This window comes from Mucor mucedo (genome assembly GCF_025094135.1).
Source record: "Mucor mucedo strain NRRL 3635 chromosome Unknown EV154scaffold_33, whole genome shotgun sequence".
In the NCBI taxonomy this organism is placed as follows: Eukaryota; Fungi; Mucoromycota; class Mucoromycetes; order Mucorales; family Mucoraceae; genus Mucor; species Mucor mucedo.
This window is the reverse complement of record NW_026252317.1, coordinates 302399-316816: the sequence shown is the minus strand read 5'-3', so window position 1 is coordinate 316816 and position 14418 is coordinate 302399. Positions and strand designations below refer to the sequence as shown.

Sequence of the window (14418 nt, the reverse complement as noted above, 5' to 3'; positions counted from 1 at the left end):
AGTTTGCAGAATAATTTGCTACAGTAAAATGAGATGAAGTATTGAAAACAAGATATTACTCATTATTTTAATGCAAGAAAATATTTGTAGTCTACTGTGTCTAAAGAGAACTTGTACGCATGACAAAATCCGAAAAAAATAGTTATACGTTTACTTTGGGGATTAAATCAGGCGATGATTTGCCTACATGATTATGTATTGCAAAAAAAAAAAAAAAAAAAAAAAAAATATGTATCTCTTTCGCAGTAAAATAAAAGAAAGGGGAACGGGGAGATAAAATTGTGGTATCCACTGGTAAAAGGGGTAGCCGTTGGATAACATCTTTAAAATAGTAACCATTATCGTTACATGCTTTTGTCTACAACCAGAACCCACTGGCCGCTATGTTTGTTTATTTTTAAAAAAAGAAATTTATGACAAAAACATAAAAGACGGATTCATTGTTGGTCCAAGTAAAAAAAAAGATTTACATTGGAACAGAGACTGTTACAAAAAAAAATACATAAAGAGGCACAGCATGAGAAACGACCCCACTATTTATGATAAAAGATAAGAAACTCTGTATGAATCACATTATTTTCATGAAGATATATGTCTATTAATTTAATTGTTTCTGCATGCTCACTGATTACATGGAATATTACCGAAATATACTACTGTTGTGATCGAGCTTATATACAGATATAACTCTATCATCAATTCTTTCTTTCTTATTTGATAACGTTTCTATAAATCATTATTGCATTACTCTTTAAATCAAATACATGCTATTACACTCTATTTACTACGCATTGATTACTCATCAACATATAGAAAACAATAGTCATACATTTATTCCAGATAATACAATCCAATGATATGATCGCTCGTCAATAACAAGATTCTCGAAGGTACCATGAGAGGCTCGATCTTTAATTGACAATACGCCTATTGTATATTTGACAGGTTTCGCTTTAATGATTGATATTCAGCCAGTCCTGAATATGTATATAAAGAACCCAATTTATTGTATAATAAAGACTTTAGTTTATTTTTGCAGTTTGATAATTTTACTTCGTCAAATTTCTTTATTTTTATTCTTAATTCGTAGCTTTATCTCTCGAATTTCTCAACTACTCTTTTTTTTGCAGGAATTCTCACTTCAGCTGTCATAATTATAAACACTTGTAAGTTCCGGTTGCTACACTCATTCAAAATCTTTACGAAACTGGTTCATAACTAACAGCATACAAGACGAGTTTAATTCCACGATGTAGGCTAGACCAGAATGTCACCAACAAAGGGGCCTTAATTACCTTGAAAGACCATATTATTTTGTCGACAGTTCCCCCTCCCCCTCGCTTTTTTTTTTATTTGGTGAATATAGGCGATCTATAACGCAAAAAATCGAAGCTCATTATACTGTAGTCTTTTACGGTGAATAAGGCCTTCTTGCGGTCAGTTAGTCACAACAGCTGAAGGCATACAACTAGAAATTAAGAGGATCAGTTTTGTGTTTATAAAGATCATTCTTAATTTCGTTTTTAAACCTGGTCAAGTTATTACAGACTCGATAAAGACTAGAGAAAATACTATAAACGGTTGAACAAGATCGCGATGGTGGGATTATGACTGAATTTCAAGCTTTGTATCGTTGGGTCAACTTAGTTTTTTGCTAATCACAATGCATTCCAACAGTAAGATTACTTCGAGTAGATTTTAAGGAAGAAAGTGAGACATGCAAACGGCGTTTTTAATATTTTATTTAAAGTGACAAGTGTGACTTATTATTAAGAACATGCTATCAGTCGGAACCAAAGCGTCTCAATATCACCCATAAAAACAACCTTGTCACTTACTGCGATCAGAATGAATGTGCTTCTCAAGAAGCTTATATTGGATGAAGTAGCCATTGTTTTTTCTGTGATATTACTAATTCCATCAGAGCTCTGTAGTTTCATTCGAGTATATATATATATATATTTATCTTCTGGTCGGGAAACCTGAGGAAACCAAAAGGAAACCTCAATTTTTATTTCCCGCCGCCAAATAACTGGAGTTATTGAGCCCCAGCCTACAATAACTGGAGTTATTTGAAGGTCGGGAAACCTACACTTATAAAAAATAAATTAATTATGTAATAAAATAACAGCTTTTTATAAAAGCAACGAATACTTGATCAACATGCATTGCGAATATCAAATTTCTAGAAACAAGTTTATATAGCCTCAATTTATACATTTTAAAGTGGAAAATTTTAATTTGTAGAAAGAATAATTTTATTAAATCATGGAGAAAATTAGGTCGCTATTTTTGGATAGGTAGTCTAATGATTTTTTGTTTCTAATGCGAAGAGTTTCCGCTCTTCTAATAGCATCTTCAACGGTCCATCCTTCAGAAGCAGCGTATTCTTCACAAGCCTTGATGATTTTTCTTCTACGCATGTAAAAGCTTTTTTGCGATGAATACCAACCAGGGTGATTGGCGTTCATAAACTCTACAGAATGATTACCACCCAGACCTTCTTTCCATTCCCTATACAGATCTGTGACAGTGTGTACACCGGTACTCAATCTGAATGAATTTGAAAGGGGTCTGGAATTACTACGTTCGGCTGGGGAATTGCAAGTTGGTTCGGCTGTAATTTGCTGTGTTGTTACAGCTGTGGTACGAATCAATGGCTGGCAGTCCCTTTCTCCTTGTGGCCACTCAATGTTTATTTGGAGTGGGGCTCTTCCAGTGGAGATATCTGATATTTTTTCTAAGACTGATGATATTTGTTGAGCGAGGGCCTCGTATGCGCTTCTGGTACTGTCTTCGATATTAGCCAACTTGCGTTCAACCAAAGGAATTACACGCTGCAACATGATACTCTCTTGGTTTTCTTCTGCTTGGGAAGATGCTAACAATTGTCTTCAAAGTTGAAATTAGTAACAAGGATTAATTAAATGCTTTTTTTTTTTTTTTTTACCTTTTAAATGAGAGGTACTCTTCATCTTGAAACAAATCATGCTTCCAGATAGGATGACTAGGAAATTTTTGCTGCATAAAGACAGAGTCTTGCAAAAACGTGATTCTGATCGTTAACAATAACTTCAAAAAACCTTCGGCAGATACGGTTTGCTCAGCATGGCCTTCGTGAATTTTACTTAACCACACACTTGCCTCTGGAAACAATTTTGCTTGCAAGTTTTCGGATGGAATGGTGGTGTTGCGGGGAAGAAAAAAAGTACCTTGTTGAGGAAAACCAGCCAAGCTACGCATGATACCTCTAGGAAGACCTGTCAAATATGCACCATTCATAGATGAATTATTCCAACGACCCATTCGACGAATGTCAGATTCATCGACACCTTGTAAATCTGCCATTCTTGCAGCAGCACCACGGTTAACATGCGTCTTTTTTGAAGATGTAATATTGCACGCCTTGAATGCCTTATCAATTGCGCCTAGATGACTGTGGTAAGTCCATTCTTGGGTAGGATCTTGAACATGCTTCAAAATCTTCACATTAAACCAATTTTTTGAGTGGTCGAAATTGGGAAATGGTTCACCTTCCATGTGGAATCTGGAAAAAAAATAAACACCAAGCATCATGAATGGGCAGATTTCAACTCTTGCATTTCTTAAGCAAGCTCCAATTTCCAGTCTTCCGTACTTGTTAGTTTTTCCTTGTCTCATCACCAAAACCATAGCAGGGCATGCACCAGATCCTTCATTCTCGATGTTGACTAATTGTAAATCTGGAAGCTCTGCCTTACGGGCCGATTCACCTCTTAACAGACAAAAATGGGACAACAAAAAAGATAGACCATTACGTAAATCCTTAACGGTCTTTTGCTCGAAGTAATACGCTGTGATATCCGCTATTTGGTCAGTGGTTGTATAACCATCCATAATAGTACCAACTCCTCTATCCTCAAAATTCGCTTTCTTTACTTCTTCTTCTTCTCTTCTAACTCTCTCAAGTAATGGGGCAAAGGTTTCTCTAGGATGAGTGTTTGAGTTGATTTTCATCTGGCGTTGGCGTTCCCACAGATGAACTATAGCGGCACCATATTGACTTAAAGTAGCAAATCTAATTACACGAGCAGGAGATTCCTCTCCATCGTTGGCCTTCTTTCTCTTACTACGGTTTGATCTTCCAGCCACCTAAGTATGCGGTCAAATTATTAGCAAATGGAATTTTTTTTATAAAAATAGAATACTTACAGCATCATCTAAAAAGAAGTGCGCCTTTTCTCCATTGACAATGTAACGTAATTCCAATGATTCATGAGCAAACTTTGAATCACACCATCTACGATATTCTTCAATCTTGGGTTCATATGCTCTCTTTGTATTCTCAGGACGTGAATTAAGTTGTGATTGATTTGTTTTTTCCAATGATTGTCTCATTTCTAATTCAGTTTGGACACGAGCAGAGTGGACAGTGCGAGATGTTGATTGAGTGTTATTATCCATTTTTGAGATGTTTTAAATTAATAAAGATGAATGAAACATTTTAATTCATTCGTTTTTATACAAATTATGATTTTAAACGCAATTTGTAATTATACATCCGTGAACTTCTAGCACTTTCTTTATAGAAAATTCGATTAAGTCTTTCATAAATCACAACAGTAAAAGACTTATGAAAAAGTTAGCTTATGTACATGATTTATAGTAACCTTAAGATGTATCCTAATTGCAAGTAGTAGATTAAGAGCTTCCAGAACCCAAATTATTCACACATGTTTGACGTTAATGCAGGTACACACATAAGCACTTTTTAAAACACGTCCAATCATTGAGCGTTATTTGGGGAAATCTGAACTTAAATTTATTTTAGCTGGGATACCTACAGGCCGGTTTCCCGGGAAGGTTTCCCACTACAAATTTTTTAGATAAGTCTTATATATCAGGTAAGACGAGGATAAAAAAAAAGGTAGCCGCAACTATTATAATGTCCTGTGTGAAGGTCCCAAAAAAATGTTAATTGATATCGCGGTAGCTGTAAAGTTGAATGCTGCGATTTTTAACTAGATGGCTCAACAAAAAAAAAACAGGCTTTAACAATAAGAAATCGTATATGTTTAAAGACAATGTCACATGAATTAGGGAAACTAAACATTTAAAATGATAACTCTGAAAAATAACTAGATTTTAAGAGTAAACTGTATGTAAAATAATGAAAGACTTCCAAGGCAGAAAAAAAAACATCTTATAGAAACCCATTGTGCCCCAGTTATTTATATCTGCTTTAACTTCACTATCAATTTTTAATCAAAATATGTATAGCATAATTGTCAGACTGTGTACAACGAACTAGAATACATCTTGCAAAAGCAGGGATTCCAAATCGTTGATATTTCATAGTTTTCATTTTATCATCCAAATCCTCGTCATTTCTTTCTCTTATTTTTTTTTTTTTTTTCATGTCATGCATAGGACGTGATAAGCATTGCTGTTTTCGTTTATTCTGCTATTCCCCCACAAAAGTACTAGAATCTCGATTCATTTCATAGAGGTTCATGATACTTGTACCCCTACACTCGAGGATCTTCCAAGTTTAACTATGACTGCTACCCTGGCATCCTTGCTGTATATCCAATTTCAACACTGCCCTAACCCTCAGACGTACGTGTATACCAAATCTCGCTATCTGTTGTAATCCTATATTGCTACTATCGATAACACACTGCTTGCACATATGATTATTCCTGGCTCAGAATAGATGGGCGTGTAATACGGTCATTCCGAGTAAAAGATTGATTAAGTAATAACAGTGGATCCCCTCGTCGTCAGATGATAAATCCAAATAGTCAGCCGAAGCGTTTCTAAAATTGATCCTCAATTATGTCGCAATTATCTATATGCCCTTTAAATATTATTCTGATAGGTGTATATCCTGTCCTTTCTTGACTTGATCTTCATCGTATTGATCTTTAACAAACTTTAAAAGCACTTTTAGTAAGACGTTCGATTCCATATCCCCGATTCCAGTTGTCTCCGCTACATTATTTTGATCACGATTATGTCTACATATTCAGATTTGTTGATTTCTTGCGTCCAACTCTTTCAAACGCCTATCCTTCAATCTCCCTTTTTTGCTGGTAATTGTCATATCATCGTCTGCAGATTTGTTTAACTTTTGTTCGCCCAATACAAGCCTTCATGGGCAAACTAATGGGTATTTTGTTGCTCGCGTGTAGACAGGTATTTGTGTTTTAATCCACCTAAACTCAGACTAAGGAAATGGCATACTGATGTGGAAGAATGAGTATAGCTTTTTAGTTAAACTACATAAACTTGATCCCGCAAAAGCTTTCATCCTCTTTGCCAACTCGTTGTGTTTAGGTAATGTTATTCATAATTCGCAGGCAGAGTATAAATGGCTTTCATTCCTAATCATGCATTCATAACCTAGCCATAAGAGTGTCAAAAGTGATCCTTGAAGAACTTAAAAGCTGTAATGTTTTGTTATATGACGGTAATCCGTGTTGGTCGTGCAAATCCTAAAGCGCAAAGGAAAATTGTAAAAATTAATTGTGTCAAGGTTGAATAGAATATTATTATTACAGTTTATAACACGACTTTTGCAATACAAAGAATGAGTCAGTGATGGCAAATGCAATGCTATAAGTTGGTTCTTTGGAATGGAAAGGGAGAAGATTAAATATAGTGAGAACCGTTTTTCCTGTCTTTTGGCAAATAATCAATTCCGAGCCGGCTTAATTCGTGCACCACAGTTTCTTTCAACTTTTTCTCACAGTCGGCTTTTTTAATTGAAAAACAGCTATTTATGAACAGGCTTGGATTAACCCTCGATTCTGCAGAGGAAGTCTTTGAGCAGCGAACCAGCATCAACGAAGAATTAGATAACATATTTTCACGACTAAGATTGTTCTGATGAACCTGTGACGAAGCGATAGGACATATTACTTTTTTCTTGTTTAGGTAAAGCCTTTTAATAACAGAGTAGTCAAGCTAAGGACTACCTTTAACGCGGAATTTCTCTTCGAAAAGACGTTTATTTACAAGGTGAACTTTACACTAGAAATACGGTTTTAATTGCAAGACTAACAATATCCCTATTAGGCTGTTAAAAACGATGAGTCTTAAAAAAGACATGTTAAAGGATATCATACTTCCAACAGGGAAAAGGTAAATTCAATTTATATGATGAAAAGGTGACACTACAAATATATAATTCAGGAACAGTTTCCGACAACGTAGCATAACTACCGGAAGAACGGTTGTTTACGTTGGTAAAGATATGGAGCAGCTAGACAATCATGTAAAACGTAATCTAGTCAACTTAAACATAACCACTCTTTAGGCGTAGTCATAAAAAAGCTCGATGCAAAGGATGAAGGGTTTGCTAATATAATAATGAAGACAAGTAAATCTCCCAGTGGTATGTGAAACGTATGGTTAAAAAATGATGTAAGGAGAGCCTCTGAAAACCAGTAGTTAGTGATCAGTTGTAGTCATAATAAAAAATAATTCTTTTTTCCTATTTTATAATGCCTTTTTATTATTCCCCACAAAACATCATTTCATCGTATTAACATGCTAGATGAATCTGAAAACCAATGGAATTGCCGAGTTTTGTTTGGTAATACCAGGTGCACTGTCGACAACTTGTGTTTTTGAATGTATATATATTAATATCTTTTTGTTTTAAAACAGTATCACCGATTTGTACTCACAATCGTTAGGCAAGTGGTAATAACCAAAAAATAAACCGACAAATCGAAATCCGTAAAGCATCTAAATAGTATTAATGGAAGTGTATGTGTGTGGTTGAAAACTAATTGAAAATAAAAATATTATTGCTTATCTCCTTTACAATGATTCTCCATATTGTTGACATCCAAAACAGACACAATTTCACAAGTATTAATACTTTTGACTATTCTTTCAAATGGTTACCATTTTAAAAATTACAATGATCATCGTATGTCAATGGACGTTTCTTGTTACATTAAGTTAGAGATAAGAGTGGGTATGTGTCATCATTCATCTCAAAATGAATAATGATACAGTAATTTTTAAATAGGGATATGCATGGTTGATTCGTAGTATAAGAAGTATATCATTATTGGTGATAAATTGTAGCAGTCCGTAGAAAAAAAATTTCACAAATAATAACACTATCAAAAGGAAAAAGTGTCCAATAATTAATCCATAAGTTACTTTTCGCCTGAATTCTAATCAGCTACGGCTACAAACAATATCACTGCAAAAAAACCCATCTGTTTGGAAGGGAAGATTATTTGGCATATGTATTTCTAAATTATTCTTCGTCTGGCATGAAAAAGCCATGGATTTGTAACTTTATGCGGGGTCGCTGAAAAAAAAAGGTCTGATTACGTCAAAATTGTATATCACTTCTTCAGCCGTTAACTTAAATGCAAACATCATTAATAATGGTTAATTTAGCCAAAGTCATATCCAGTGACCTGTTCTAGAATGTCAAATGCCACACGAGACACATCGATAATCCGGTTAACGAGTGTGTTACATGTAGTATACATGCATTTTAAGTTTTGAATGCTGGTATCAAGCGTAAAGTGAAGCTATATTAATATATAATAAGTTTGTCAATAAAAATAGACCATGCCGAAATATAAGAGTCGCTGCTATTGATAGATTGGCAATGACGTTATTAAAGGACTTGTGGTCTATTGGGGATTGAAAGTCGGAGTGAATGATGTTAACAAATAGCTTTTTTTTTTTCATCATCGATCTACAATGCATCCACAGTCAATTTACCAATTTTTTTTTTTTTTTTTTTTTTTTTTTTTGGTAACTCTGCCCACTTGTGCAAAATTAAATTGCTCATAAAAAGGAAACTTATTTGGCCGGATGTTTGAAGCTAATTTGACAAAGTTTGCGAAAATAATAAATTAATATCATCATATATTGGTTTGACCGAATTTTAGATATTTATATATCTCATAATTGTAGCTCTTAAGAATGATTTTCTTTCAAGAGGTCCATGTACAGGCATTGATTTAATAATATTGGTATTTCTATACAATTGACTTCTATACATTTAGATAGTCGTTATGTTTCCCAAAACGATATAAAACTTTTATTTAAAAAATGATTACTGTCAACAACAAAAAATTAATCATACAGTTCATCAATGATACTTTGATAGTGTTGGCGAGGTCAGTTAATTGGCTGTTAAAAGCAGAATTTCCAATGATATTAATTTCTTCTTTATCGTCAAATACTCTTTGTATATTTTTTAAGATTGCTGAAGTGGATTTATTCTTTGTAAGTGCCGCAACTTCGTCAACTGCAACGCGATCGAGGGAGGCATGAGCGCCATATCTGGAAACTCGAACAGCAAGTGTTCTGAAAATTAAAGCTCCGGTTTTTTCTTGTGACAAATTGATCAAATTTGAGTTCGAGCCATTTTGTGAAGACAAGGTCCAGATTGTTGTTGGTTGGAAAAATGGATGGCTTGTAAATGATGATGATGCTCGGCATTTTGTGTAAGTGGATAAGCAATCAAATTTGCTTCGTAACTGTCGTAATTGGTGTCGTATTTGACGCCTAATTCCACGAATACAATTACTCTTATCTTGTCACTCAATTATAATACATATAACCTATGTATTAGAAGTACCATATTGCGAATACATTCCTATCAGTACGACACAGTACCAGCTCCCTCATATGTCAAACTGAGATCAGATTTCATAATCGTTCCTGGATTGGTCGAGTAGCTGCCGAATCTTCTAGTTTCTGATAAATTTATTTTAGTAATCCAATCAAGGACCCTGTCATTGAATGGATAAACTATAATGCTCAGAAGTGCCGGATATGGGTCAACTAGCTCCTTGTATATAACAATAAGCTATGTTTCATATGTAACTGATTTCTAAATCTAATTCTACCATTTCCCAGTCTGCGGTTAATAAATAGTCAATTCGATCTGCGCAGGAAAAATCTTGAAGTAATAATTGAATATAAAAAGTACCTCTATTTTTATCATGACAAACTCTCCAACTTATAATAAAGGATTATAGAGTCTCATTTCTTTACTTGCTTTATTTTCCCATTTACATTTCCCTTTTTATTCTCAATTATCACAATTGGTATAAAATAGGCATTTGTTGGCACTGGTTGACGGTTTCGTCTTGAAGCATTGTTTTGACGATATCAAGTGAAGCCTTGTCAAGAAATAGCCTTGTTTTCTTTGTTGGGGTGAAGTGAGTGGTTGATGGTCCAAGATTAATAGAGTGAACGTCCAGGCGCATACTTGATGTAATGAGGAAATTGCAAGTTCGAGTTCCTACTATTAACTTTCTCCCGTCCTGTGTATCAACCAAACAAAATGATAAGAATCCGTAAATACCAAGTGACGTTGGAAATATTGACTGGCCAACAGTCAATCTTTCATAATGGGCGTCAAGCAAAGGGTCGCGAGAATACGGTTCAACAGTGTTCAATAAAATTGAATTTGGGCCCTCAACTAAAATGGCCCCTGCTAACATTTTAGATCCGCAGTATCGTAAATGAGGATGCTCGAGCCAATTTTGATTTAGAGTATTAGACTGTTCAAGAGTAAGTTCTTCATGACGAGTTGCTGAAAGCTTCTTTGCCGCTTGACTAAAAAAAATGTGTTAAAGGACGCATCTTTTAAGTGGAATCAAACATCATACCTTTTTGATTTGATATGCTCTAGAAGATAATCACTGTCACAATAATCTTCATAACAAGGAACGCCAGTAGTTGGATCAATGTCGGTAGCTGGTTTCTTCCATGGACCACTATGCAACAACGTGGTTGCTGAGCGGACAGAAGTTAAGTGTAAAAAGAACAAAACTTGCAGCACCAAACACTCTTGCCTGGCCACCATCAGCGACATCCGCAGATCATCACTAGAGACCATGTTGTTCGCCTTCAGATTCATAAATAATAGGTGCTCATCTACCAAGTTTTGCATGAGCTTATCAGTTTTTTCTTGAGTATCAGCTGTAATTGAATCACTTGAAACAAGGATGATCTGTGAATGGGATAGCAGTCTACGTTTCTTATTGTGGCAAAAGCGGTATTCACTAGTCATTTTTTAATAAAGTCTTATAAAGTCGATGAGACACAAACAAAGGATATTTATTAATTTGATAAAAAGCGAAGAAGGATCTTAATAGACCGGGATAGCTTCTTTGTAATTATTGCGGATTCTTAATATAGTGACTGTACGATCTCGAGATGGACGTCATCAGTACAATTATGATTGTACTGATATTTAATCTCATATGAATGTCTGTTTAAGAGAGAAGATTATACATATCAAGTGTTTATATCTTCTCAAATACGACACTTATTATGTTTATGAGATTCCTTCGTGGTTAATTCCTTAGGTGGAATATGATGGATACTTTCGCGTGGTGATATGTTATTTGTAGAGACATCTTCCAAATCTTGCAATGGCTTTTCTGACTTCGGAAGACTTGTGTCACGTATGGTCATCTTCAAACTATGGTTGACCAAATGAGACCTCTATAGCCTGCGGAATCCAACAATTACGCAATTAAAAGCCCTACATCATTTGGGCGATTAATCACCTTTCTGTCGACTGATTCCTTCATGTGTGATGAGCTCTCCAGGGTATTGTCTCTGAGAATGCTCGGTCGATGTATCGATCTGTTGATTGGATTGCCTGGCTTGTTTACGTGGGCCCTACTCTGATTGCATCAATATTTGGTAGTCATTACTAGCTAACCTTTTTACGTTATCAGTTACTTTCATATGATAGAAAAAATAGGTTAAGGGAAAAGAAAAGGAGAAGAGTAAAGTGTGTGAACCAGCTTCATTTGGAGGCTGATAAACAAGAGCTTATGTCAGAATGATTTAAATTTTTCATCATCCATAATATTTGGGCCTTTAATTAAAATAGAAACACTTGCAAAAACCTCCCAGGCAAGACTCATTTCTATGCTTGCTTTATTTAATCTTTTAATTTCTGTATTTGATGTTGGCGTTATCAATAAGAAAAGGTATAAACTTCTGTTTAAGTATGTCCCTTTACTACTTTTTCTAAATCTTATTAAAGAGCTCTGATCAAAAATAAAGAGCAACATCGAGAGGAATTCACTTAATAATAAGCAGATACTCTGGCATCTCACCTTCCTGCGGCTTGTCAATCAGTTACTTTCCAGGATTTTCAAGACAGTCTGGGGGTAGGTGCATTGACAAAAAATTAAGATTAAGGCAAATGCTATCCCTACATAAATCAATTTTACTATATGCAGTTTATCCAAGATGAAAAATTATTTTGTCCTAAAAGTCTATTTCATTTCCCCCCCCCCCAAAAAAATATTTAACCCAACCATATCAACTAAGACTAAAATCCTGGAACTTGTTTGATCGCCCTGGTTACACATTGGCCTTGATAGCCGGTAAATGGAAGTCAGTGCTGTGACATGTGACTCTATTCGTCCATTTTCTTTTTTCTATAACCGAATTCTGCATATCATACGCTGTCAGTGATAAGTAATACATTCAAAGGATGAGCATAATATGAGGAGAGAAAGTTCACGTATAAATCCTTTCTCCATCTCTTAGTATTGCGCTCGTGGTCTTTTCTTTTTTCCGGATGGAAGAACATTTTCAAATAAACATAACGAATTTTACTATGCAAATGTCGTGATTACACAAATATTGGTACCATTTTTTTTTTTTACAGATTGCTTATGATCATATGTCTCCCTCCTCGTCTTGGATTTTCTGCTAAAAAGAATTGAGTTCAGTGATGGGAACAAAAAAACTGAATTGCGCAATTTTATAAAGATGCTATCTCAGTAGTAATAAAACAGCAAATTGCAAATATTCTATTACCCTAACATCATTCAAGAAAGCACGCCATATCACCTATTTCACCTATATTACCTATTATTTCGAAATAATATAAATACTGGCAATAAATCTCATCGAAATTTTTTTAGAAAAAACATTCAAATCATTACAATAAAAATGTCTCCTCCTAACCAAAACGAACAAGTCATTCCTGTCCAAGAGCAAGTTGATATCAAGCAATTGGCCGAAGCTGGTTACTATCTTGAATTTCCCAAAACAACCGTAAGTGAAAATACACAAACAATTAAATCATGAATCTATCTAACTTTTATATAAAAAAAACAGTATCCCGAGCTTACTGCATTCAAGCATGAAGATATCGGTCACCGCGCTGATCCCAAAAAGTCCTCGCTCTACGAAAATGCTACCAAGGTCTTTAACTTAACTCCCAACATTGGTACTGAAATTGAGGGCCTTCAATTATCCAAATTGACCAATCAACAAAAGGACGACCTTGCTTTACTCATTGCTGAACGCGGTGTTGTATTTTTCAGAGATCAAGATATCAATCCTCATCAAGGTCTTGAGCTTGGATCCCATTATGGTCCTCTTCATGTTCATAATGTTGCTGGTCACCCTCCCAATTTACCTGAAATTCTTCCCGTTTACTATGGCAAAGATGTCCCTTCCACACAGTATGAGCGTAGTTTTACCACCAACTTGCGGGCTTCTGACGGCTGGCACAGCGATGTTAGCTACGAGCTCCAACCTCCTGGCTTCACATTTTTAAAGATTGACACACTTCCTGGAGAGGCCGGTGGCGATACATTGTGGTCATCTGGCTATGCTGCTTACGATCGTCTCTCACCTGAAATCAAGAAGACTTTGGAAGGACTTGAAGCTGTTCATTCTGGTAAAGAACAAGCTGATAGTGCTGTCGCCAATGGAAGAACATCTCGTCGTCAAGAAAACACACATACCCATCCTATTGTTCGTACTCATCCTGTCACTGGCTGGAAATCATTGTATGTTCAACCAGGTTTTACTCGTAGCATTGTGGGTCTTAGTAAACATGAATCCAATACACTCCTTCAATTCTTGTATGATCATATTACTGGTGGCTATGATTTCCAAGTCAGATTCAGATGGACTGAGAATGCCGTCGCTGTCTGGGATAACCGTGTAACAAGTCATGCTGCTATCTTTGATTACCTTGATGACGGTAAGCGTCACGGTTGGAGAGTCACTACTCAGGTAAGAAAGAGATTTATCTTTACTTTTTCAATTAGTTGAATTCTTTTTTTATTTACGCCCTTCCCTTTTATTTATGTAGGCTGAGAGACCTTACTATGATCCCAAGAGCAAGTCTCGTAAGGAAGAACTTCAACAAAAGAAGACTGAAGCTGAGCAAAAGAAGGCTTAGAGTCTTTTCTTGACTAAATTTTGCGTAGTCTTTCAAAACTATTAATAAATATTATTTTGTAAAAAAAAAAAAGTTTATTGGGCGTCTTATTTGCCCATTCATCGATCTACAAGTGTTTATCCTGGAATTCGGGTTTTTTTTATGACAAATGGTGACTGCTCAATCCCCGCTTTTGCATTAAACCCTATTTGTTTATCAGCTTGTTTATAAAATAG

The 14418-nt window shown here is 35.3% G+C and overlaps 3 protein-coding genes across 3 annotated transcripts; 1 reads left to right on the top strand and 2 right to left on the bottom strand.

The window, feature by feature from the left end:
- Window positions 1-9125: 9125 nt before the first annotated feature.
- On the bottom strand, window positions 9126-9515 carry EV154DRAFT_391950 (uncharacterized protein; the record flags this gene model as incomplete). The annotated part of the gene is made up of 1 exon (XM_051595126.1): window positions 9126-9515. A coding segment is annotated over one exon (390 nt), but the record flags the coding sequence as incomplete, so codon positions are not given.
- Window positions 9516-10048: 533 nt separating this feature from the next.
- On the bottom strand, window positions 10049-11107 carry EV154DRAFT_504824 (uncharacterized protein). Its single transcript, XM_051601108.1, has 2 exons — window positions 10644-11107; window positions 10049-10590 (listed from the first exon to the last, which is right to left on the bottom strand). Exons 1-2 carry the CDS (start codon window positions 11045-11047, stop codon window positions 10068-10070), a joined length of 927 nt encoding a protein of 308 aa, XP_051458976.1. The 5' UTR covers window positions 11048-11107; the 3' UTR covers window positions 10049-10067.
- Window positions 11108-12931: 1824 nt separating this feature from the next.
- Window positions 12932-14242, top strand: EV154DRAFT_462593 (uncharacterized protein). The gene is made up of 3 exons (XM_051597594.1): window positions 12932-13062; window positions 13126-14034; window positions 14114-14242. The coding sequence occupies exons 1-3, from the start codon at window positions 12958-12960 to the stop codon at window positions 14201-14203; spliced, it is 1104 nt and encodes a 367-aa protein (XP_051458975.1). The 5' UTR covers window positions 12932-12957; the 3' UTR covers window positions 14204-14242.
- Window positions 14243-14418: the final 176 nt, after the last annotated feature.

Bases quoted from the DNA above. Each gene is read 5' to 3' on its own strand.
- EV154DRAFT_462593 (XM_051597594.1), top strand. From the start codon at position 12,958: ATGTCTCCTCCTAACCAAAACGAACAAGTCATTCCTGTCCAAGAGCAA. The intron at 13,063-13,125 runs GTAAGTGAAAAT...TAAAAAAAACAG, and splicing joins TTGAATTTCCCAAAACAACC to TATCCCGAGCTTACTGCATT. The intron at 14,035-14,113 runs GTAAGAAAGAGA...TTATTTATGTAG, and splicing joins GTTGGAGAGTCACTACTCAG to GCTGAGAGACCTTACTATGA.
- EV154DRAFT_504824 (XM_051601108.1), bottom strand. From the start codon at position 11,047: ATGACTAGTGAATACCGCTTTTGCCACAATAAGAAACGTAGACTGCTA. The intron at 10,591-10,643 runs GTATGATGTTTG...CATTTTTTTTAG, and splicing joins GAGCATATCAAATCAAAAAG to TCAAGCGGCAAAGAAGCTTT.